Source organism: Myxine glutinosa, chromosome 3 (genome assembly GCF_964187855.1).
Source record: "Myxine glutinosa chromosome 3, kmMyxGlut1.1, whole genome shotgun sequence".
Taxonomy (NCBI): Eukaryota; Metazoa; Chordata; class Myxini; order Myxiniformes; family Myxinidae; genus Myxine; species Myxine glutinosa.
In genome coordinates, this window is record NC_136263.1 from 61,856,378 (window position 1) to 61,881,172 (window position 24,795).

At 44.4% G+C, this 24,795-nt stretch overlaps 2 protein-coding genes across 9 annotated transcripts in view; one reads left to right on the forward strand and one right to left on the reverse strand.

The window, feature by feature from the left end:
* MCM9 (minichromosome maintenance 9 homologous recombination repair factor) overlaps positions 1 to 13,861 on the forward strand; it is a 59,830-nt gene extending 45,969 nt beyond the window's left edge. The window contains exons 9-12 of one of the 2 annotated variants that reach the window (XR_013622836.1): positions 2,177 to 2,380; positions 9,975 to 10,057; positions 10,735 to 10,880; positions 11,338 to 12,299. Coding sequence is in view for 1 of the 2 variants with exons in the window: in XM_068103129.2 (XP_067959230.2) it covers positions 2,177 to 2,380; positions 9,975 to 10,057; positions 10,735 to 10,880; positions 11,338 to 12,811 (1,907 nt within the window). In the remaining variant the exon portion in view is untranslated. Of the gene's footprint in view, positions 1 to 2,176; positions 2,381 to 9,974; positions 10,058 to 10,734; positions 10,881 to 11,337 lie in introns of both variants that reach the window. The other variant, XM_068103129.2, reaches the window with a different exon arrangement.
* Positions 13,379 to 24,795, reverse strand: part of LOC137415825 (intersectin-1-like) — a 62,197-nt gene continuing 50,780 nt past the window's right edge. For all 7 annotated transcript variants that reach the window (XM_078774094.1, XM_078774098.1, XM_078774095.1 and 4 more), the window contains 7 exons: positions 21,395 to 21,488; positions 21,083 to 21,294; positions 18,669 to 18,784; positions 18,012 to 18,053; positions 17,349 to 17,515; positions 16,109 to 16,148; positions 13,379 to 15,996 (listed from right to left, as the gene is read on the reverse strand). In XM_078774094.1, the coding sequence (XP_078630220.1) occupies positions 15,824 to 15,996; positions 16,109 to 16,148; positions 17,349 to 17,515; positions 18,012 to 18,053; positions 18,669 to 18,784; positions 21,083 to 21,294; positions 21,395 to 21,488 (844 nt within the window). In that variant the 3' untranslated portion in view covers positions 13,379 to 15,823. The remainder of the gene's footprint in view (positions 15,997 to 16,108; positions 16,149 to 17,348; positions 17,516 to 18,011; positions 18,054 to 18,668; positions 18,785 to 21,082; positions 21,295 to 21,394; positions 21,489 to 24,795) is intronic.

Below are 24,795 nucleotides of genomic sequence, written 5' to 3' on the forward strand. Positions count from 1 at the left end.
AAGGGGTATGGGATGATTTTAATGAGCTGCACGTGATGTCTTGATATTGGCTTTAAAAAGGCCAGTGCAAAATGGGCATTTTGACCGAAAAATTTGACCATTTTGACCAACTTCAAAAAGACCGAAAACGCAAAAGAAACTTACCACCTTTGAAACCTTTAAATACCCAGAACTGAGACCTGAGACCACCCAGAACTGAGAACCTTTCAGCATGACAACGCTTGTCCCCATGCTGCTCGCTTTACCACTGCATTTCGCCAAGGCGAGAACATCAACACCATGCAGTGGCCTGCACTCTCCCCTGACCTGAATCCCATGGAGCACCTGTGGGATGAGCTTGGGAGACGCGTAGTTGGCAGGGCCAGGACACGGGCAGAGCTGCTTCAGACATTGAGGACTGAGTGGGACAGAATCCAGCAGCAATCCATCCAAAGACTGGTAGGCAGTATACGCCGATGATGCACTGCCTGTATCCAAAACAATGGTGGCCACACACGCTATTGAAAGGGGACTGACATTACACCCTGTGCTGTTCTGTACTGTAGAACAAACTGATGAGATGGTGTATCTAGGTCAAAAACTTGACATGTCATCAATAAAATGCCAATGTTTCAATTAGCAATTGTTGGTTTGTTTTATTTTGAACTGTTACAATTTTATTACATTTCAAACAAGTGGTAAGTTTCTTTTGCGTTTTCGGTCTTTTTGAAGTTGGTCAAAATGGTCAAATTTTTCGGTCAAAATGCCCATTTTGCACTGGCCTTTTTAAAGCCAATATCAAGACATCACGTGCAGCTCATTAAAATCATCCCGTACCCCTTGGCTAATCACTGACAGTCAAAACGGCTGTTCAACAGCTGTGCTATGAAGTGACCATTGAAGGTTCAAGTGACCTTCCGTGACCATTTTGTCTGACAGTGAGGACACTATTGTCCACAAATAAGTTCACACATTTACTACACGCAGTGTTATTGTTGATATTTAAAGGTTTCAAAGGTGGTAAGTTTCTTTTGCGTTTTCGGTCTTTTTGAAGTTGGTCAAAATGGTCAAATTTTTCGGTCAAAATGCCCATTTTGCATTGGCCTTTTTAAAGCCAATATCAAGACATCACGTGCAGCTCATTAAAATCATCCCGTACCCCTTGGCTAATCACTGACAGTCAAAACGGCTGTTCAACAGCTGTGCTTTGAAGTGACCATTGAAGGTTCAAGTGACCATCCGTGACCGTTTTGTCTGACAGTGAGGACACTATTGTCCACAAATAAGTTCACACATTTACTACACGCAGTGTTATTGTTGATATTTAAAGGTTTCAAAGGTGGTAAGTTTCTTTTGCGTTTCAGTATATATATATACACACACACACACACACACACACACACACACACACAGACACAGACACAGACACAGACACAGACACAGACACACACACACAACACGACATCGCAAAAATTATGGACAGATTCAGACGAAATTTGGTGGACAGGTTGTGTGTGTGACATGGACGAATTGGTTATATTTTGGTGAAGATCCGGATATGAGCTTTTTAAAACTCAACTGGACTATGTCCAGCTGAGTTTTTGTCGACACCCAGTGTAAACAATGACCTCTTCACTCAAAGTCACAAATATTGATTAAATTTGATGAAACTTGTTATGCAGCATCTTTGACAAACTAGTTTGGGATTGAATTTTGGCGTTGCACGCCCAAAAATGGGCGCGGCAGGGCGGCCATATTGAAAATAAATTTTTGTCATATATATTTAGCACATATAAACTATATAGTTTGTGGTTCTATTATGCATATTCTAACCATATTGATATAGACCAGTGGAGTTCAGGTTCCCTGGAACCTCTCTAGTTTAATTTTATGAGTGATTATTCACCAGAGTGATCAGACCAATACAATATATAGCATGATATTTCAAAAAGTTGTGGATGGGTTAAAAGAAATAGGTGGATGAGTTGGTTAGGCGACAAGAACAAGCCGATGCGATTTTTGGTTCAGGTCCGGATCCAGATCTCACCTTTCAGTGGGATACAAAATGTAAATTATTCAGCCTGGCAGAGATATGTACTCCACCGAGTGCCGTACTAGTTTGTTCTGTTAATCCAGAGTGGAACCAATTGACGATTCTGCATACCAATCATTCTGCATCTTGCACTTCTCTCACCAGCCTCTCCGTGCGAAGCAGGAGACCTGTGGTCCATGGAGAGGATGCAAGCATACTTCTGTGCAACCCGTGCCCTGCAACCTTGCCTCTCGCCTGCCGCAGACAGTGTGCTCTCTCGGTATTACCAGCAGCAAAGGCGCAGCAATGGACGCAATGCTGCGAGGACAACGCTCCGGATGCTCGAGTCTCTCATCCGTTTGTCCCAAGGTCTGCAGTCGGGTGTTCTTTGAAGAATGATTTTATTGTGATTTATAGACCTCATGAAGATGCTGGTGCTGAACTTTTACATTTCACTGATGGTACCCAGCCTGGTGTCTTGCAAATGACTTGTAGAGAATGTGTGCCATTTGGATTCATGGAGAGGCTGTGTGATAAATACACAACAAACAACAACAACAACAACAAGGCATTTTAAGGCCATTTTCCCTGCAAGAGCGGGGGTGAGCCTTGCGGTCCCCATGACAATCTTCTCCATTTTGCCCTATTTTCTGCATCTCCCCTTGTTAACCCCCTTGCCCGCATTTCTTCTTCGACCATCTTTAGCCAAGTCTTTCTCGGTCTTCCCCATCCTCCACTTCCTTCTACATTCATTTCCATTACTCTTCTCAACCAGTCTCACTTTCACCCTTCCTCAACACATGACCAAACCATCTCAAACTGTTTCTCTTCACAGCATCCATCACAGGCTCTATTCCCATCATCTTTCGCAATTCATCATTTGTCTTCCTCTCTCTCAACAATACTCCACACATCCACCGAACCATTCGCATTTCCACCCTTTCCAGCCTTCGTTGCTGCTCTACATTCATTACCCATGTCTCGCTCCCATAAATCATAACACTTCTCACACATGCAGCATACACCTTTCCCTTCAGCTTCAACGACACTCCCCTCCTCGTCAGCACGCCACTCAGTTCCCGAAACTTCTTCCATGCACATCTCACTCGAGCAACCGTTGCCGAGTCTGATCCACCTTCTCCATTCAGCATGTCTCCTAGGTAACAAAATGTTTTCACACCTTCCAGCTTCACGCCGTCTCCAAGATCCAACTCAACATTTCCTCCATCTGCAGCTCCCTCTGTGCACACCTTACATTTGAATGTAGCTGCCACACTGGTTAATGACCCTCTCAAACCACTACATTTTTGATGAACCCACTCAGCGCACATTGTACATTGAATGGAATTCACTCTGATACCCTTCCTGCACATAACACACGGCCACTTCCCAGTTCTTTCCACCTCACCACATGCTTTACCACTTGCCATCACATTCGTTTTTCCGATATTCACCTTCAGACCTTTTGTCTCCATACATTCCTTCCACTTGTTCATCTTCTCCTTCAGTCCATCCATACTTTCTGCAATCAACACCAGATCATCTGCATACAACTCCCATGGTAAACCCTCCTTTACGTTCCTAGCCAGCACCTCCATCACAGCTACAAATAGTAGTGGACTTAGTACCGACCCCTGATGCACTCCCACCTTCACCTCAAACTGACCACTGTTCCCGTCCTTTGTCTTTCCAGCTGTGCGCGCTCTTTTGTACATTGCCATCACTACTCTGATCAACCATTCCTCCACTCCTAACTTCCTCAATGCCCATGTCACTACTTCACGTGGAACCCTATCGAATGCTTTCTCCAGATCAACAAACCCAAGAAACAACTTCTTCCTCTTCTCCATGCACTTCTCCTGCAACTGCCTCACAATGAAAAGCGCGTCTGTCGTTCCTCTTCCTGGCATAAATCCAAACTGCATTTCGTCAATCTTCACTTTCTTCCTAATCCTCCTCTCCAACACCCTTTCCAATACCTTCATTCCATGCTCCAATAACTTTATCGCTCGATACGAGCCACAGTACAGAGGGTCACCTTTCCCCTTGTATAGAGGGACGAGGGTACTCAGTTCCCAATCCACTGGAATGCGGCCTTCTTTCAACACCAGATTGCAGATCTGTCATTCTCTTGAATGAATGAATGATCGTTTTAAGGCCATTTTCCCCACTAGAGCGGGGGTTAGCCTTGCAGGCCCCATGACAATCATGGTTCCCTGTTTGAGGCAATGTTTTTATGGCCGGATGCCCTTCCTGACGCCAACCCTTGGTCGCCTCTTACGATGCGCAGGGATATACGGTGCACCTATTCTAAACCGGGGTACACACCGGGATCATTCATCCCAGCAAGCTGGTACTCAACTTGCCGACCTCGGAAGGATGACAGGCGCTGAATTAACCCCCCTGGCATTAATTCAGCGATCGATCGGGATTCGAACCCAGGATCCTAGGATCCCAAGCTGGCACCCTAACCGCAAAGCCAACACCAGGCTACCCAAATTCTCTTCACACCCCAATTTCCCGCTGCCTTTGACATATCTCCCACAACTCCCGTCGGCCCTCCCGCTTTTCGACTCTTCATTGCTTTTATCGCTTCCTCAACTTCCTTCTCGGTTATATTCTCTGCCGGTTCTAAAACTGGGTTACTCTTTATGTTGCCATCCCATTCATTCTCTGCATTCAACAGTATTTCCATACATCTCTTCCATCTTCCTTTAATTCCATCTGGGTCCACAACGATTTGTCCCACTTCATCCTTCAAGCAACTCACCCCCATCACATCACACCTCTCTTTCGCTATCTGCTTTGCAATCTTGAATACCGCTCTCTGACCCTCTTCCAAATCCAAGCGTTCTCCGAACATTTTCCTACATGCCTCCTGCGCCTTTGCTACCTCTTTCTTTGCAGCCTTCTCGGCTGCCTTATAACTTTCATGCTCTGCCTTTCCTGCACCCATACCCTTCGCCTTCTGCCACTCCTTGAACTTCTTCCTCTTCTCGTCAATCTTCTTTTCAACTTCATCATCCCACCACCATGTTTCCGAGGTGCCTCGGTGGTCCTTTTGTCCATCCACATACGTCACCAACGGCTCCCAACAGACTATCTTTCATTGACATCCAACCACTTTCAAGCTCAACCACATCATCCTCTACCATACTCAGCCTCTCTTTTAATGCCTCCCTCACTGTCACCTCTTTCAACCTCCACACCTTCATTCTCGGTTGGTACTTCACCCGCCGAGCTCTCCTCGCACCTTTCACCCTTATGTCGCAGACAATCAAGTGGTGCTGTGAAACAGCCTCCTCCCCCGGGATCACCTTTGTGTCCCGGAGCTGCCCCCTATCTCACCTACGCACCAGCAGGTAATCAACGGTTGTCGTCGACCCACCTGACGTGTATGTAACGAGCTTATTATCCTCTTTCTGGAACTGAGTATTACAAATCAACAAATCAGCTGCATCAGCAAACTCCAAAATCCTTTCACCTTCTCCATTTCTCACACCATATCCGTAACCCCCATGAACTCCCTCAAAACCGTCCATACTCCTTCCCACATGTCCATTTAGGTCTCCTCCTACCACAACAACTTCGTCATCTTTCACGTTTTCCATTGGCTTCTCTATTGCACACCAGAACTTGTCCTTCTCTTCATCGCCCCGACCAACCTGCGGAGCATATCCTGAGGTGACGTTCACCAAGAGCTTTCCAATCATCATTTTCACCATCATCAACCTTTCACTCACTCCAGTCACACTCACCACACTGTCTACAAACTCCTCAGAAAACAGGACACCAACACCATTCACGCCTTCTGGGCACCCTTGCCACACAAACTTGTATTTCTGTCCCTGCCTACCCTTCACCATTCTCACACCACTTCCCTTCCATCTCGTCTCCTGCACACAACATATGTCCACTCTTCTTCTGACCAATACTTCCACCACTTCTCCTGATCTCCGTGTCATTGTCCCTACATTCCATGTCCCAAACCTCAGAAACCGATCCCACGTCGGGCATCATACGTTTCGTCGTCATAAATGGAGCGATTTCCACCCTTGCTTCGATCGGGTTCCCCACCTTGAGTTTTGACGAGAGGGAGTGGGGTCCCCCACGGGGTACTTCGAGCTGTACCCTGCCCATATGTCGTTGTAATTGTCATGGTTCTCTTTTTGAGGCAATGTTTTTATGGCCGGATGCCCTTCCTAACGCCAACCCTTTTAGTCGCCTCTTACGACACGCAGGGATACGGTGTACCTATTCTAAACCGGGGTACACACCGGGATATTTCACGCACAAAGGAAATTGCAAGATTTTAACAATGCCTTATGTTTATCTGAACTTGTAAAGGTCCTCTCTCCATAGGTATCCATAGGCCCTCTGCCTTAGGCACAGATCAGTGGTTAAACTGCTTGCACTCTTCTACATGTAGAAATGAAGATTGTGAGTCATCTTCCCAGATTAGCCCAGCTGTCTTCAATTCCACAATCAGAAGTCCAGAGAATTACCTTATTTTAATATAGCTGGAACCACCCGCTTCAGTGCCCTTGGGAGGTGGAAGGGGGTGAGAGGGGTGAGCAGTGAGAGGATGGTGGGGGAATTGGGGCAGATATATTTTGTGCAATGGCTAGTAATTCCCCTTCTCTCCAGCAGGGGTCAGTAAACAATTTGCCACGTGTGTAGGTGAAAGTCAAAAATTGTCTCCCCACCCTTGTGGTGGGAGTGGTCGGGGTTATTTTGTGCTTATGACCTGGCCCTATGTACCCCCAGCAGGTATGCAAAATTTGGTGAATATTGGCAAAGTACTTTTCAATTCTATAATTATCAGACACTCACATAAGCATATAATTTCCTTATTTTATATTGTAGGACTATAGCTCTTTCCATTAGCCTTCACTTTGTTTCCAAAAAAAAAAGGAATTGCACGGATTTACCAAGTCGGACCTCAAACATTCTGACCTGTTGGGGTGGCCGTCTTCATGAGGGAAGGGTCCACCTTGTTCATTCATCAAGGTTTTGTTTGTGTGACAAATCCCCTTTCGTTATCTATTGCACGAGGGTGTGTTGAAAAGTAATGTCTCCTATTGTTTTCATACTAAAATACGGAATTTGGTTTCTGTTTGACTGAAATACATTCGGTCATTACTTATCCAATCTCAACCAAACTTGACAGGACGAGGGTCACACGATGGAGGTTGTGACAACTTAATTTGCGTCTCCCCAAGGGGGTTTTCCACCTTTGGCGAAATCCTTGTTAAGGTGTATAGTTAGCTTAATGTGGCATTTCGTGGGGAATCCCTCCTGGAAGTAAAAACGATGATAAAGCACAAACATGTATGATTACCTTTTAAAAACAGCTGCTACTGCTATTTAACAGTTAGCACTAAACTGAAAGGGAGGAAACACAATGTTTGAGGCATTATGCTTATTGCGCCCGCACAGACTAACGGACCCGACCCTATATCTACTGTAATCTATATACCCCAGAGAGGATCATAACATGACCCTTCCTGCCATTCTCTACGGGAGTGAGTGTACTCGTTCTCCAAAACATGTAAACAAAGTTGAATGAAACGACAGAAACGACCATAATAATTCAATAATTTTTAAGACAGAAACGATTCAATAATTGTTTATTGTTCTTCCACGTCTGACCAAGTATTTCTCGTTCTTTGCCGCGTTTAGTTCTGATGTGCACCAACTTGATGCCCACTGCTGGGGTCCGAACAGAAGAGTTTATGACCGCTTTTCCCAGTTTATATTTGCAAAATGCACACAAGGATACACATACGAGGAACTTTGGTGCTGCAGAAGGCTTTTCGGCCTATCATGCCTGCACTGCACCAACCCTAATATCCATCACCTATCCACACAAGCTACCTCCTGCCAATATCCTGTACCCCTCCATCTCCAATGCATCTAGGTACCTATCTAATTCCAACTTAAACTTATCTGCCACCTCCACTGCCACTACCTTTCTCGTGAGACCATACCATGTATTAACGACCCTCCGACTCCCATCTTATTTGCCCTCAGGCTATATGATCTCTTGTCGTAACATTGTTCACTCCTGAAAAGCTCTACTGCACCTACTCTCCTATCCACACGCGTCATTATCATAAACATCTGTATCAGATCCCCTTGTAATCTCCTTTATGTATAACTAGCGTGACTCAGCACGCTCCTCACCACACGTCGTTTCAGAGGGGTAGGCATCTTTGACCATTTGTGTCTTTTGTGTCTTTTGGATCCTCTGGGCCTTTAAGGGTATTTTGGGTATTTGAGGTGTTTTGGGTGTTTTGGGTCTTATGGTTCTTCTTGGTCTTTAAGGGTCTTCGGGGCGTTTTGGGTCTTCGGGGGGTTTTGCGTCTTCAGGGTCTTGGTGGTCTGAAGGGTCTTGGGGAAATTAAAAGGTCATCTAAGGTCTGAGGGGTCTCAGCAGTCTTAACGTAATTAAGAAGGCTAATTAAGAGGGTGTTAATTTTATTTGAAGAAGACGTTTTCGTCGCATATAAACATAGCGACATAACCATATACGTTTGCTCTATTATTATGTATAATGTCCCGTCTCCTGCAACCATTCCTCATAGCTTAGTCTAGCTAGTCCTGGAATCAATACAGTAGCTCCACATGGTACTCTCTCTGTGGCAGCTATGTCCTTACATATATGTGGTGACCAAAACTGCAGATTAAATTAATAGTGATAAAACTTCCTCTTTTGATCTACAACTAATCCCCCTATGAATGCAACCTAAAACCCTGTTAGGTTTACCGATAATTGTCTGGCACTGTGCTGTCTACTAAACCCCTTCCCACCATATGTATTACCATCCCGAGGCCCTTCTCCTGTGTCACACGATCCAAGACTGCTGCTTTCATCATGTAATCTCTATTTTCATTATTCTTTCCCAATCCCAGCACCTTAGAAAGAAAAAGCATCTACCAATCCATTAAAGTATCTACGAGCAGACTTTCCCGAATCTGATCACCACCCGTGCTCTCTTACTACCTTACCTCCAAACTTTCTATTATCTACAAATTTAGAAAGCCAAATCCTAACCCCACTGTCCAAATCGTTGATGTAAATTATTTATAATACTCGCTACTTACATCCTCCCAGTCGGATATCGAACCAATCACAGTCACTCTTTGCTTCCCAAGTCAAAGCCAGTTAGCTACCCAACCAGCCACACTGCAAGCCCTCACCTAAGCAAACAACCTCCTATGTGGAACTTTAACAAAAATGTATTGAAAGTATATATAAACTCCATCCACTGCACTTCCCTCATCCATCAAATCATAAACTACTTCATAGGACTCCAATAAATTTGTTAATTGTGATCTCCCTTTCATAAATCCATGCTCACTACCTTTAACCATCCACAAATTCTCCCATGCTATCCCTCAACGAGCCCATACTCCTCTTAACCCTTTCTTTACTGCTCATATACTTAAAGAATACTTTTCTGTTATGTTTCATATTCTTTGCTGTCTTTCATACTCCCTTTTAGCCTGCAGAGTTATTTTCTTAACTAGTCTCTGTTTACTCCGATATTGATGTAAGTCAGACTAGTCCTGGTATTTTGTATTGAATGAATGTCTACTGCATATCCTTATTTACAATGCATACCTCTGCTCAACCTCCATAGTGTATTTCTGCTTCTACCTCTACACTTTCTTATTTTGGAAAAAATGTCTTTACTTCTTATTTTTACTCTCTGTTCTTACCATAAATGTGTGTGTGCGTGTTAACTTGAAGCATGTTCTCCATTTCAATCGACATAATAATGGTAAGAAATACATCTTGTTTACTGAAAACTGTTATACCTTTTGTTTAACAAAACTTTTCTTCAGCCTTTGGATGAAACACCAACAAAGTTTATTCTTATGAATATTGTTCTAAATCCTGTACATATGAGCATTTCTAACTTAGGATAACTCCATCCTTTGTGTCCTGTCCAACTAGCACATGCGCGGCTGATGTTCCGCGAAGAGGTGATTATGGAGGACGCAATCACTGTGGTCTCGCTCATGGAAGCCTCAATGCAGGTATTTGCTGGGAGGGGGGTACCTGATGCCACTACTGGAAATACATGCACAACTAGTAGTGTCCTTCCACCACCAAACTAAATGCATTTCACCCATCAGCCAAGAGGAAGCATCTGGAGTTGCATTGGTTTACATGGATTGCCATCTAAAGACAGCGGGTTGGCTCAGCTTTGATTCGGCAGAAATACCTACACTGTAAGGATGGTGGATTCAAATAACTGTGGAGCGTTAGTGAAAGGAGAGTTGGGATTGGCTCTTGTACTGTACCAAAATAAACTAACCTTTCACTCTTCTTCTTTCATATGCAGCACAATGCTGCTGAGCATCAGCTGAGGGCACAAAGCTGTGCCCCTGATGTAATACCCCAAGGTTATGGCAGGAATTTGGTTTGGGTGCCAGCAATAGCTTGCTTATTCTTCACGAAGGACACCATGGGATCTTAAACTTCCACAAACTAATGCTGGCAAATGGGATGCCAAGTTAACGTCCATCCTCGGAATGGTACACACACTGAATCACCCTGCATGTGAAACACAGGGGTGACAGTTTATAGCTGGGCCGAGATTCAAACCTAGGCTAGACAGCTTTGAGGTGAGTGTGTGTACTTTACTGATCCATGAGGAAGTAAACCGATTTGTATGTAAGAGGTTTTTAATGATTGTGGTGTATGAGTGCAGGGTGGGGCAATAGCTGGTGATGCGAGTGCATTGCACACGTGCTTTCCTGAAGACCCTGCATCTGCGTACCGCATCCACTGTGAGATCATGCTTGAGCAGCTCGGACTGCAGGAGCTCCTTGCCAGTGAGATCGAGAGGCTGGACAGGTGTGGTGTATGCGTTTTCCTTGTGGTTGGATGGTGGATCATGGAGCCCTGGCTACTCACTGGTCATAGATTTCATGTGATACTAGCTGACTATCAATAGCTGAACTAGTATAGGGTTAGTTGTTTTGAAGGATCACTTCCTAGCTCCTCCACAAGCCTCAGCATTGCATTCAAAAAAAAGAACAGAAGAGTGAAAAAACAAGTGCAAGGAATTTGGGGGTTTTAAGCAGTATGACAAGCATGCAAATGAAGTCCATTTGTCAAGTTAATGAGTGTTTGCACCAATGCACCATGTGGATGTCTATGCAGGATGCACGTGTAATGGTGTATACAGATTTTTCAGTGTATTGTAGGAAATGTGCATTTTCAAAAAGACATGGCTGCTTCCACAAATTACTGGGAAGTTGATCGAAGTTGCCTTTGCTCCTTTGCCACTCCCACCTCCCCCCATATACAGGTTACATTCAAGAAATCAAGATACTACAACTCACCGGTCAGATGTGTTATCCTCACCTGGCCAAATGATTGGGCCCACTCTCAGTCGACCTCCATCCCCTTGCCTGTTTCCACCCAATCCTGGGAATACCCAGTCCCTGCAACCACCAGTGCCTCCACACTCACTCAGGCAGGTTCCATCCCAGTCACAGCCTCCACCCTATCCTTTACACCCTTTGCCTAAGCCCTCTTCCCCAGTCGTTCTATCTTCTGCTTTGGACTGTGGTGAGGCATCAATAACAGAGGGCTTAGTGACATCGACACAATGCAATACGTCCTCCTGCCCAGATAATATATGTAATTTTCCCACATCACTGTCTCAGATTCATAAGGAAGAGAGCAAAACACGGAAAGAAGAAAAGAGTGGGATTCGTAAGAACCAGCTTCAAAGAAATAGCAAAACAAATGATAGTGGTGAAGTTGACATTCAAAGTAATGATGTAGTTTGTGATCAAGAGAAGAGGAATTGCAAAATAAGGCCAAGATCTGAACCTCAAGGTGTAAACCACAAAAGCGTCATGGAGGGCTTGAATTTTGGCCACAATTCCAGTGAGACGCAAAACCATGCGGACAGATTGCTACAGTTTGCTTTTGCTGTGAAGGGCCGATTACAGCACCCGACACAGGCGGAGAGGGGTGTCATGGCTATGGGACGGATGGAGAAGGGTGCCGAGGGGCAGGCGGAGAGGACTACTGTGGCAGAGGGTGCATGCGGGGTACAGGGACAAGATTGTGCAGACAAACGAAGTGAGAACTCTAGCAAAAGGTCTCACAAAATAAAACCAATATCATCAAGAAAGGGAAAAATCAGTGCTCAAGACTCTCTGGGATGCATACGCAGGAATTATGATAGATGTCCCGATAGATCAAGTTCAACAGATGACGTTCCAATCAGAATGGCAGAAGACATTGTTCCCAATGGCCGAGAAAGAGATACAGAAGAGAAAAGGCCCAGTGAACTGAATACAAAAACACCTTGTGAAAAGGTGTCAGCACAAACCCTTACTCGTCTGGCAGAGTTTGCGTTTGCTTCACCATCACACAAGAACTCCAGTCCAGTCAGCCAGTTGCTGGGCCCCTGTGCTTCCCGGAAGGGTGATGAAGTGAGACGGGACAGGGAGGAGTTGAAGGGTGATAAGGCAGCAAGGAAAGATACAGATGACCATACAACAGCAGCTGGCGAGGCATCGCATAATGGGACATCGGTCACCCATACAAGGACGACAAGCATGTTCCAGTCTGTCTCCAGAGTGGATAAGGTAATTCCAGGTGGTGACAATGAAAATAATGGAGTAGGAGATAATACATCTTTTGGAACATCCGTTGATTGTGGGTTGGGAGCCTGGGACGTAGAATTCCTTGATGAAGATGACAACGATGACGATTTAGGTACGAGCTGGTTCCAGTCATCAACGAAGAAAGCGAGGAAATGTTGAAGATAACTGATCCAGAAGAACTTCCCTTGTGTGACAAAATGAACCTTGTATATATTATACCGCTTCACTAACCGCCGACAGTGGAATTAAGCCAAGAGTAATAATTTGTCTGCTCTTCAAAACTGATGACGTCAAAAGACATTACACGCATGCACCACTGCTTCCTTGGTATGAGCACAGCACTCTGCAACCCGTGGGGGTGAGGAGAGCGAGTGCAGAATACCCACAAACTTTCACGGTCTGCGAGGCACTGCTGGAAGTCATAATGTACAATTTTACCAAATAAATGCACAAGTTGAACAAATAAATGCGTAATTTGAATCATGTGAAGATGTAGTTGCCATTTTTGAGTCAATTAGTAGCTCTCATCCCTTCAGCTATAATTAACGGCTCAATAATGTTTCCTTCTAGCAGAGGTCATTGACATTTGACTTGTGAAAACGAAGGTCACTATGGACATTTTTAGTAAGGTGGGGAGGGAAAGTACATTGATGAGGCAGCAAGGATCATGTGAGGTTGTAGCATAAGAACCCATGACCAGTAGGAAGGAGAAGAAGAAAACCAGACTATACCGAGGCCAAGTTTATCAGAGAATGCTTCTTTGAAATAAAAACAGTCAAGCACATAATAAAGATAATTTTTACTCTGCTTTTAGCCAGGTTTCTCACCTAGGTCAGACTAGTACAAACTTGTTACAACCAGTTCAAACTGGTTCCACATTTTGGTTCCAACCAGCTTCCGCCTGTCTGCAGCAGATATGATCAATGCAAATATTTTAGCTTTGTGTACAAACTTGTGACCAGTTCAAACTGGCTTCAGCCCACCCACACCAGTTTAAATCGATGCAAAACCATTGACATGTACAGTTTGCTTCAAACAGCTTTCAACAGACTGATGGAGGAGACAATTTTCGTTTTGCTTTTACTACAACATGGGGTAACCCTCCTCGGATATTCCATTCGTCGCTTCCCTGTGCATCACACAGTGTACTTCAACATTAGGCTCTATAAAAAATAGGTTATCCTGCAAAGAGGAAAGTGAAAAGCAAACAGCTAGGTCTTTCTCCCTAAGGAATAAATACTTTTTATTTTATTTAAACCGATACTTGCGTATAACTAAACATTCAAAAAGGAAGTACTTGTAAAATGGATTAACGTATGTACATATTGCGCTAGAATGGGTGCCGAGCAGCTCCAGTGACGATTACATTTCTCATGCCCCAGGTTTGAGACGTCTCGCTTTATACGCACCACAGCCTTTCACTTACTGAGTACCGGTTACAGAACCCCCTTCCCCCATCATGTTCATGTAAAAACTGCTTTCAAGATTAAGGGTATGCAGAGCAGTAGATTTGTTATGAAGCAGCCTACAAACAACTCTTTTAAGGTTTACTTGAATGGAGCAGCATGGTACTGGGAAGGAAATCATCTTATTTGTAGAATGATTGTGACGTCATCAATAATGCTTGCGTCTTCCTAGATTCCACTTTACATACAGCAAAGGGATCGTTCCATTAATGGTGACCAATCTTGATTTGGGGTTAAACATGCAAAAGTGAGGAGATAAAATGCGGCAGAAAAATACATTTTGCTGAACACGGGTCTGTTTGCCCTGGCGGTCATAGTCGGTGTGCATTTAAAAAAATAATCTTTTGTAAATGTATTTGGAACAATATCCACTGGATTTGAACACTTTTTTTTTTTTCTTTCCCTGAACCGAAATTAAGCAGAAAGGTCCCACGTACGATTTTTGGACGTGCCAAGAGTGCCGTAAAAGGCATCGGTTAAAGGTGGCACTTGGTTTTGGCTGTGACTACAAACCCTCATTATCCTTAGTGCAGTGGTTTGACCACGTTTTCCAAAAAAAAAAAATATATATATTTAAACAAAACAGCGGTGCCAGACGTCACCTCAAAATACATGAGCTGTCATCTTTGACAAAATATCTCAGAAAAATACTAATTATATTTTATAAGGAAGTTTGCTCAGGTGCTGCCATCCTTATAGCAGACATTATTGTTTTCAATGGGGCTTTTTCATTGCTCCAGTGGATAATACCAATGGCCAAAGACCTGCATCAGCAGAATCCACAGTCTGGTATCAAACGATATGCACAGCAAATTAAATCTCTCGAGTAGTTATTGGGCAGGTGGTGAATCGTAGGCAATGCTACGCAGTAGTTAGAGACAGCTTACGGGTACAAAATGGAACATTGCATGGTCCCCATGAAGGATATTTCACCACAAAGCAAAATTATTGTGTGAACAAGGTGGATAAAATACAGTGCTAAGACGTCTTTCACAGAGACCTGCGCTCTAATCAGTGTAAGAAAAGGATTTTGCACGCGAAACGTAGCAGCCGTGAAAATGAGTTTTTGGAATAGTTTCCATCCCATCCGAGTGGTTTGTCAAGCTAGAGGCAAGCAATGAATGAAAAGTTGTGGCAACAATAAAGAGGGAAGGGCTGGGTGCAATGGGGTCCCAGGAGGAAGTGAGTATTTATAGATGCTCTATTACAACAACCTAGCATGAGTGGTGATTTGGAACTTGCATTATGTTTCATCACAAGAGGGTGAAATCTGCTATATCAAATTGGTACATTTTGGCTATGGCTAATTCGAACATGCAACATGTATCACTACCTTCCCACACTTCACCTGTACTAAAAAAATACAATGGCCTGAATTTCTTTTAAACAAACAAAAAAATTCTTCATTTTACTCTTCAACCAAACAACCCATGGTTTGTGGGCGTTTTGGAAGCTGCCTTCGTTGTAAAGTGCACTGGACAATTATTGCGATAATACAGATTGCTATGCTTCTGCTATGAGTTGGATAGGCCACTAGGTAATTCAATTATCCTGCAAAGAGAAGTATTCAAACTAAAACACAAAGAAGCATTAAATCACAGGGTACGAAAAAAAAAATCCTCATGAAGGTCTTCGATGTTAACTGCCCTCTCCCCTTTCTCAAAAAGAAAAATGCAAAAAAAACACTAAATGCTGCACTCTGATGTCAAAGTGCCTTCACGTAATTGGATGGAAATAAGCCTGTAACCCCACCCAGTTCTCCTTCCCACCAATCAGAATGTTGCTTCTTGGTGACGGTGATCACTTGACCAACAGAGAAGCTTATCTCGTCGCGGTTGTGCGCAGTGTAGTTGTAAAGTCCAACGACCCTTCCCAAGCCTGCAGGTGGTAAACATCACAGTCACGTATGGGGAACATTGGAAAAGCTTAGGGGATCGACGGGGTGGACAAATCTGGAGACAGAAAATCGAGTGAAACACCAGTGTTGTACCTGTCTTCTTGCCAAGGGCCCAGGATGGATTGTCTGTTTCCTGTGAAAAGGAAAACATTTAATCAACCACAGGAACCGGTCAAGACAGACAAGACCTTGAAAAGCTTACATGACTAAACCCAACCTTCAAGCGAGATGACTGATGTTGCTTATTTTCTCAGACTTCGATAAGGTCTGATACCCATAAAAAAAATTTTTTTAAAAGATAAAGCAAACACCATTTATCTGGCAAACCAAGTGGGATGGGGAGGATAACTTGTATCATCAAGCTGATGGATTCATATGTTGTGATCAAATAATGGATGGTGGTCAGGAATCAAAACCGATTCAAACTTCTCACAAACCTCTATACCAACAACTGAGCAAACAGTCGACTCGTTTTAGGCCCCACATCACCTCATGCCCATTTATTCACGATTCCCCGAGAGGTAGTCATCGTTCATGGGTGTGAGGGGAAACCTTCCTCATTCTATCCCGCAGGAACAGGGCATGAACTCGTGGCACCTGGAACGGCTTAACAGTTTGCTCAGTTGTTGGTACAGAAGTCGAAAAGCAGGAGGTGATGCAGAACCTGTTCGGGTAGAGCTGAGTGTGGTACAAGAACCTCCTCCAAACAACAAGATTAAAAAGAGAAAGTTCCACCGAGTTGCTGACAAAATGTTATCGGGTGCATTGAATAATCATTTTATCGGCCCACCAAGTACCGTCTTCAGAAGATGCAACGATTCTTCCTAAAGCAGATTCTTGGGTAATGAAATGCACTGGGTGGTTTTTGCCTTTACTTTCAAAGTGGGTGCAAGATTTGAACCTGTAAGTACTCGTTTACAGAAGCCCATCGAGAAGACACACAAATAATTCACTGAACATAAATATAAATACAGTGGGTTGGACCAACTGTCATCTGATCCTGTTCATATGAGTACGTTGCAACGTTTTTGACAGTGCATTTCCTTTTGCACATTGCACATAGCATTTCCTACAACATGAATAAATATCCTTTTAAAGAAAAACATTGCCACAGTTAGTCACATGCTCACTGTGTATAACTGTACACACACACACACACACACACACACACACACACACACACACACACACACACACACACACACACACACACACACACACACACACACACACACACACACACACACACACACACACACACACACACACACACACACACACACACACACATATATAGTCTTTCAAATGCCACAAATACATCCTGAGATCTTACCGTCGTTTGCAGCATCCGCACATGATTTGCAGGGAAAATGCCTTCTCGGCCACCGAGTGAGCCTGACCACCAATCGCCTTCCTTCTTGTTGACAGTGATGACGTCACCCTCATGAAATGACAAATCACCTCCCTCATTGCTCGAGTAGGTATAGAGAGCCACACACTCTGTAATGGTAGGGGGGCCAGGTAAACAATTGGGGAATCGAACAGATACATTTGTTGCATCCATAATTAAGAGGAAAAACAAACAAACAATTGTTTACCCCAGCTCAGGATCAATAATAAACATGTCTGTGGGGAAATAAGGGGTGTTACTCGATCGGGGGTATTTGACATCTCCAGTGGTTATCATCGAGGAAGGAGGGGTTTGGAGGAAGGATAGTAGACAAGGGCACCTTGTGAGAAATGGTGGGAGTAAGGAGTTCAGGGTTAGGAAGAGATGCAAGCATTTTAGCTTTGCACACGCCCAGCTCTACGGTGCACACAAGCATCACATTTTCCGCATGACTGTTGCATTAACAACACCGCGTGAAGGGACCACAGTGACAGTGAGATGGCTGTGTGGTTTTATCTTCTTGCACTCTGCCAAAGGGGGGGAGCCTTGCAGCATTCATGTAATCCCATGTTCAACTTATCATACATGGCTACACGTTTTACTCACTTTCTTCTTTAGCTGGAGGAGCTGGAGCTTTCCCCTTACCACCTGCACACAGACACAGCGGAGGGATATCAACACCACACGTTACTTAGACAGCAATGATGCCTTCCGAACCAACGCGGGCTCAGAAATCCTCTTTTGGGTGATCCCCAAACCCATAAGCCTCAAAATTAACATCTCAAAGATTAACATGGGTTAAAATCCACCATAAAAGGAGATAGGCCAAATGTGGGAGGGAATCTATATTATTTGAGAAAAGTTTTAATAGTTCTCAAATAAATGTCATACACATATAGTTTTATAGAACACGCATCCATTTCCCCTGCTTTCCAAAACTTCATGCTGCAGCGTGTAATGAGGGTACAAGTGCTACCAATGAAAATAACTTTCATAATCATCGGGTAACTTTGCTCACCCGTTAAAAAATACCGTCGAGCGGTCAAAGAACAGACAACAACCTTTGCCTCAATTGTCTTTCACTCTCAGCCACATCTAGTCCTCCATTGAACTCCACAAGCACTACCGCATTGCTTTTCCATTCTTTATCTAAACCAACAGCAAAGTGGCCGAACGTTTCCACACATATATTTGCGAGACTTACGCATAAGCAATATTTAAATAAATAAAAACACCCACATCTTTTGCACGAAAAGGACTTACCACGTCGTGTCGAGGAACCAAGTTTTATTCGCGATCGTTCTTTCATCGTGGATTTGCTGTTTTTCTGCTGCATCGGTTTATCAGCCATTGCGTTTGGAGTCGATCCTCTCCTGCTTCTAAATGCAACAAGAAAAACAGATACATACAGTCACCTTTCCTGAAAGTTAGTCTTGCTCTCCCATAAGGGCTGGTTCCCCAGCCTCACACTTCTCTCCTGGATTCTGTCGAATCTAAAACTCAGCATCATAAGCATCTCGAACAAAGAAGATGAAGCACAAGGCCTGCTGCTGCTCTCACTGCAGACAGGTTGGTGTCCTCTATTATGGTTTTGCTCGCTCCACGTCAATGTGTTCTTCCAGAAGCCTCCTCCTTGTAAAATCCCCAAAATGTAGGCTCGCTGCTCACCTCGACCCCCTTTGTTCCTCTTCTCCTGCTTTGTGGACCATCCTACCTCAGTCGGCTCAATCGCATTCTTCCCTCCATGGTTTCAAGTTGGCAGTGCACAACCATCTATTTTCTACTCTCATTCAACCTGGTGTTGGCTTAGCGGCTAGGGTGCCAGCTTAGGATCCTAGGATCCTGGGTTCGAATCCCGGTCGATCGCTGAACTAACGCCAGGGGGGTTGACTCAGCCAGTCATCCTTCCGAGGTCGGCTAATTGAGTACCAGTTCACTGGTAATTCCCTGTTTGTCGTAAAAGGCGACAAACAGGGTTGGCGGCAGGAAGGGCATCCGGCCGTAAAACATCGTTTCAAAAAGGGGACCAAAAAAAAAAAACAACCACGGTGCCCGAAAAAGGCCAACCCCCGCTTTGCGGGGAAAAATGGCCTCTAAAGGTGGTTTTTATTCGCCCTCCTGTAGCTCTCCCCATTTATTTACAGGTTTTGCTTTATTAACTCTTACTTATTTGTAAGGTGCTTTAACATTTTGCTTTGAAATGTGAAGCGTTAGATAAGAAATTGATTGCTCAATAGGTTTCCTTCCTTCCTTCCTTTTCTCTCTCTCCCTCTTTTTTCCCTTTCTCTCTCCCACCTCCTGTTCGTTGATCGCCTTGTTGCATTCACTAGTCATCTCACTGCCCCAATGTCAGTGCAGTTTTCTACCCTCTTTTACCTTCCTCTTCTCTGAGCCTATACTTTGAATATAAAAACTATCGGCAAAATGTGATCAAAAGCTCTTTACAAATAGTAAATCAGCAAAAAAGGTTACCTTGCATTAAAATACCTTTAATGAACTAAAATCCCTCCTCCCAACCCTTCCCCATAAAATGCAAGTGTGATGTCAAACACTGGTAAAGATTAAGGGAGGGATGAAATGGGAAAAATATATTGTAACTGTCATTAGACTCGTCCCTGTTGCCCATTTCAAATCCGGCAGGTCGCGTCAAAGCGACCGCAATTGTCGACCATTTTTAAGACTCCCCATCGGATCCGTCTCAATGCCGTTTACCATAGAGATTGGGAGCACCAAAACAGTGCAGTCACGCCGATTAGGCATCACGTGACCTGATCAAATTAGGCCGAGCAACCCATGGCATGTGACACGGTCGTCTAAGTGGTGTGGAAACTGCAACTAATTGTTTCCCTCAACGGGTCTCTCGAACCATCAAATGAGGTAGCCACCACAGCCAGAATCACCCCGAGAACAGGTATATTTAATAAGAACAGCAATGATGGTCACGGGGATGGAATACACGAAGCAATGCAAAAATCAACAATAAAAAAACATGACCCACTAACAAATACATGCCCATGGTACCAACGAATGATTGGGATTCTTTAATTATCTCGCTTAAGGCCTCAGATGCACCATAGGAGACAGAGGGTACAGACAGGAAAGAAATACCCCGGCTGTGCCTGGCAGCAGGATACGAATATCACAGCAGGATACGATACCGATCATCAGCCAGTCATCCCTGATGCAGATCGGAAAAGGAAAATATCAGGAAAATGCGAGGAGCAGGATGAGAGGCATGGTTGATTGGGGACATGGTGCAATGTGGCAAACTTGTGGACACAATGCAGCCTTTGTACAGGTTCAGTCAAGGCATCTTATCCTCCCCCCCCACCCCCACCCCCACCCCCTCCCGGCTGCAGGTGCCTTTATCGCTGCTGGACCCCAACCAGAAGAACCTAAAACCCTAAATAAACAGATTTCCCATATTTGTAATGACCCATTAAAGTTGCATTCATTTTTCCTTCCCCAGTTTTCTTTGCCCATTGCAGATCCACTGCGGTCGTGACACGCCACTCGGATGCGAGGAATATCAAACGACATGCATTAAAGGAAAGGAATATATCAGAAAAGTCGTTGAGTAAACCTTCACACTAGCTTTGCCGCCAAGATAACGTGCGGTTCAAATTCTAGGTCCTGGCGGAAGGAAAGCCTCAAGGTGCAGGACGACTTGAACTCACAATTTACGACTTTCGGCTCCAGATGCTCCAGGAAACGCAAGGCGGACGTACGATTTTGGGAACCAGCCACGGTGACTGCCTGACTCGCCGAGCCACCACAGATCTCTCTGCTCGATCACCATGATGGAAGCTCCTTTTTGGAATGAAAGATGGCACGCCTGGTCAGATTGGAATGGGCAAAGGGCCATGGCCTGCACACGTAGTCCATCATCCTAGAGAAAAGGCACAAGAAAAGATAGGAGGCGGGATAAATTAATGTGAAATGTACCATTGGAAAATCGACTATGCCGATGAGAAACTACACATGCTTGCCTTTGTCGGTATGAGGTTTGCCTTTGAGACAGGAACACTTGCTGATCGCTGGCTCGATTTGTCTGCAGCATGACTAGACTCTGACAAAGTATTACTGAAAAAAAAAAAAAAAAAACAGAACACGGAGTGAAGCAAAATAATATTAACAAAGGGACCATCTATCGATTCCGTACACAAATCTTCAATTCCTCCACACAAAACCATGGTACAATGTTCCAAAGACACTGAGAAATCATTAAAACGGCACAAAGTCCCCAAATGATTCACCTAAAGTACAAGGTGGCTCTGTTAACATACATTTATATCTACCTCGTTTTGCGAAAGAGTGGAGATAACTTTTAAGCGACGAGCGATACTAATATTGTATATAAGCAGGAAGGTTAAAACTGTCGCACGTTTTAAATCAGGAAAATAAACAAAACAACAAAAAAGATTGATCAGCACAAACCAAAAGTCGTACCGAGGACTTTAAGACGAGAGAGTTCATAGAACATGATACATCGTGCAGTGTTCAAATGTATACTTCAATTTGAATAGAATAATGATTTTTTTTGGTTTAAATCCATAAGTTTAGCGCTACTGAAGCAGTCTTATACAACACCTTTATACGATCTACTCCCAGTGCCAGGCAAGGCCTTTGCTCGGATTATTATTGATAGGGTTCGCCACCATTTGCTTGAGCACCAGCTCCCAGAGCAGTCAGGCTTTACAGCAAAGGGAATAATGATTGGTCGTATCCTTGCTCTTCGGGTCCTCACCGAACACAGGCGAAAGTTTCAGCAGGGGCTACTCACAGCCAAAACTGATCTCCACAAAGACTTCGATTCAGTGAATCGGGATGCTATCTGGAAGATTCTGAGTCTTTGTAGGGTGCCACCAATACTGATCAATCTGATTTCTGAACTCTGCTCTGGTACTGAGAGTGCTGTGAGGTGTGGTACTTCCATCTCTGATTTATTTCCAGTTGTTACTGGAGTTCGGCAGGGGTGTGTGTTGGCGCTTGCATGGACTTGATTCTGGGGAGGTTATCAGAGAGATCAAGCTGCATTGCATTGTTTGGGAGTGTCTAGATTGCTGACTTTGATTTCGCAGATGATGCAGTCATCTTTGCAGAGACGCTGGATATCCTTATATCCCTTCAGGAGCTGAACGAGGAGTCCCAGCTGCTGGGATTATGGGTTTCCTGGGTGAAAACGAATATCCAGGCTTTCAATTACATTGTGGATGCTGCTGTCTTGTCTGTACCCGTTTGTGGCGAGTATGTTGAGGTTATGGAGAGATTCACTTACCTTGGCAGTGATATTCATGTCTCTGCATGTTGTTAGCCAGAGGTCAGCCTGGGGTGTTATGGATTCACTGGATATTGGGGTGTGGCGCTGCAAGTACCAATGCAAGAGGATGAAAATCCGAGTCTTTGAGTCCGTGGTGCTTCCAGTCTTGCTCTACGGATGTGAGACTTGGACTCTGACCAAGGATCTAAGACTGAGACTTAAATCCTTCAGGACCAGATCTCTTCGGAGAATCCTTAGTAATTACAATGCTGGTCAGACTGTGTCATACGAGCATTTGCCGAGAGAGACTCAGATTATATTTGTATGGACTTGATGAGTCTGGTCTGGCCACTTCCTCCTACTGCATAGTCTGTGAGCGTCAGTTTTGGCTGTATTCGATATGTGGCTCGTTTTCCTGACACTGATCCTGTGCATCAGGTTCTCTCAGTGAGGGAGCTTCATGAGCGGAGAAGGCCAACGGGCTGACCACATGCCTCGTGGTTGCAGAAGGTTGATTGGCATCTCAAGGAGATGGGGATGGGCCAGGCATCTGCCTAGGGGATGGCCAGATGGAGGCCCCTGCAGTATCAGCAGAAAGTGTGTAATGGCAGACAGAAAGGTTTCAAGGAGATTGAAAGGGTAGGTTCTGATGTGTGTAACGCTGGCCTACCTTTACGGTCTGGAGAGAGTGGCTCTGACAGAGAGCCAACAACAGAGGCTGCAGGTTTGTGAGAACAACTGGGTGAGGAGGATTGCGGGAGTAAAGAGAGTGGATAGAAGGAGGATGTATGAACTGAAGGAGGAGATTGGTGTGCAAATGAGCTTGACGGGGAGATTGGTGAAATGCTGGCTGAGATGGGCTGGACATTTGGTGCGGATGGGGGAAAAAAGAATGTCAAAGAGAGCGAATAGGTTGAGGGAGCAAGGTAGGAGGAAAAGAGGTTGACCACGGTTGAGAGGGGAGGATTGTGTGAAGAGGGACATCAGTAAGGGGGGGGGGGGGGAGGGAGGTGGTTGGAGGGTGGAGAGAGTTGGCTGAGGACAGAGGGGAGTGGAGGAGTATTGTGATCAAGACAGGGCAGGAGCTTTGTGCCATCAGACGTCATCCCTTTGCCTGTTGTTTGTATCCTTTATAAAGTCCCTAAAAACATTAAGTTCCCTGTTTGAAATGCTTTCATTTTGTTCGACTACCAGACAGGCAGACAGAGTAAAAAAGTTTTTTTTTTAATCGCACTCCTCTCAGTCAGGACAAGGTCAGGATGTGCGCATGTGCAATCAGGCCAAAATCAAAGCCTAAGTACATTAAAATGGCAAACTTGTCTTCCTATTCATGTTCCGATTCGTGTAAAAATATTACATTCCATTTAAATAAGTTGTTCCTCGATCATAAGCTGATAAGACAGACAGATGGACGGACATGAACCAATCTTTTAACCCTTCTTTTCGCTTTGCATGCATAGGGTAACAACAGGGCTGCGAATTGAGATCGCTGATGGTTCCCGGTGTTAGCACTCGCAATTCTGCCTCATAATGAAAACAAACGTATTATTTTTCCAATAAAACAGCACCCATTTAAGTGACTGTTTCTTTGCTAGAGGTCATTCGAATGGTAAACATCATTGTAATATATATTGCCGTGTCGCCGGGGATAAGGATCCCCATGCTGACAGTTAGCTGAAACGAGCTTTAACTCCAAGGCATACTCTGAACATTGACGGGATTATCTTTGGCGCACGCGGGAAGGCCTGAGCCTTATCTAATCGGGAACACACGCAAGGGTTATCCGACCGAACCCACAAATGATGAAACAAAACAAGACAAAAGGATGAAATGCAACAACAACAGGCATTTTAAGGCTATTTTCCCTGCTAGCGCGGGGGTTAGCCTTGCAGGCCCCATGACAATCTTCTCCATTTTGCCCTATTTTCTACATCTGCCCTTGTTAACCCCCTTGCCCGCATTTCTTCTTCCACCACCTTTAGCCAAGTCTTTCTCGGTCTTCCCCGTCCTCTACTTCCTGCTACATTCATTTCCATCATTCTTCTCAACCAGTCACTTTCCTTCCTCAACACATGACCAAACCATCTCAACCTGTTTCTCTTCACAGCATACATCACAGGCTCTATTCCC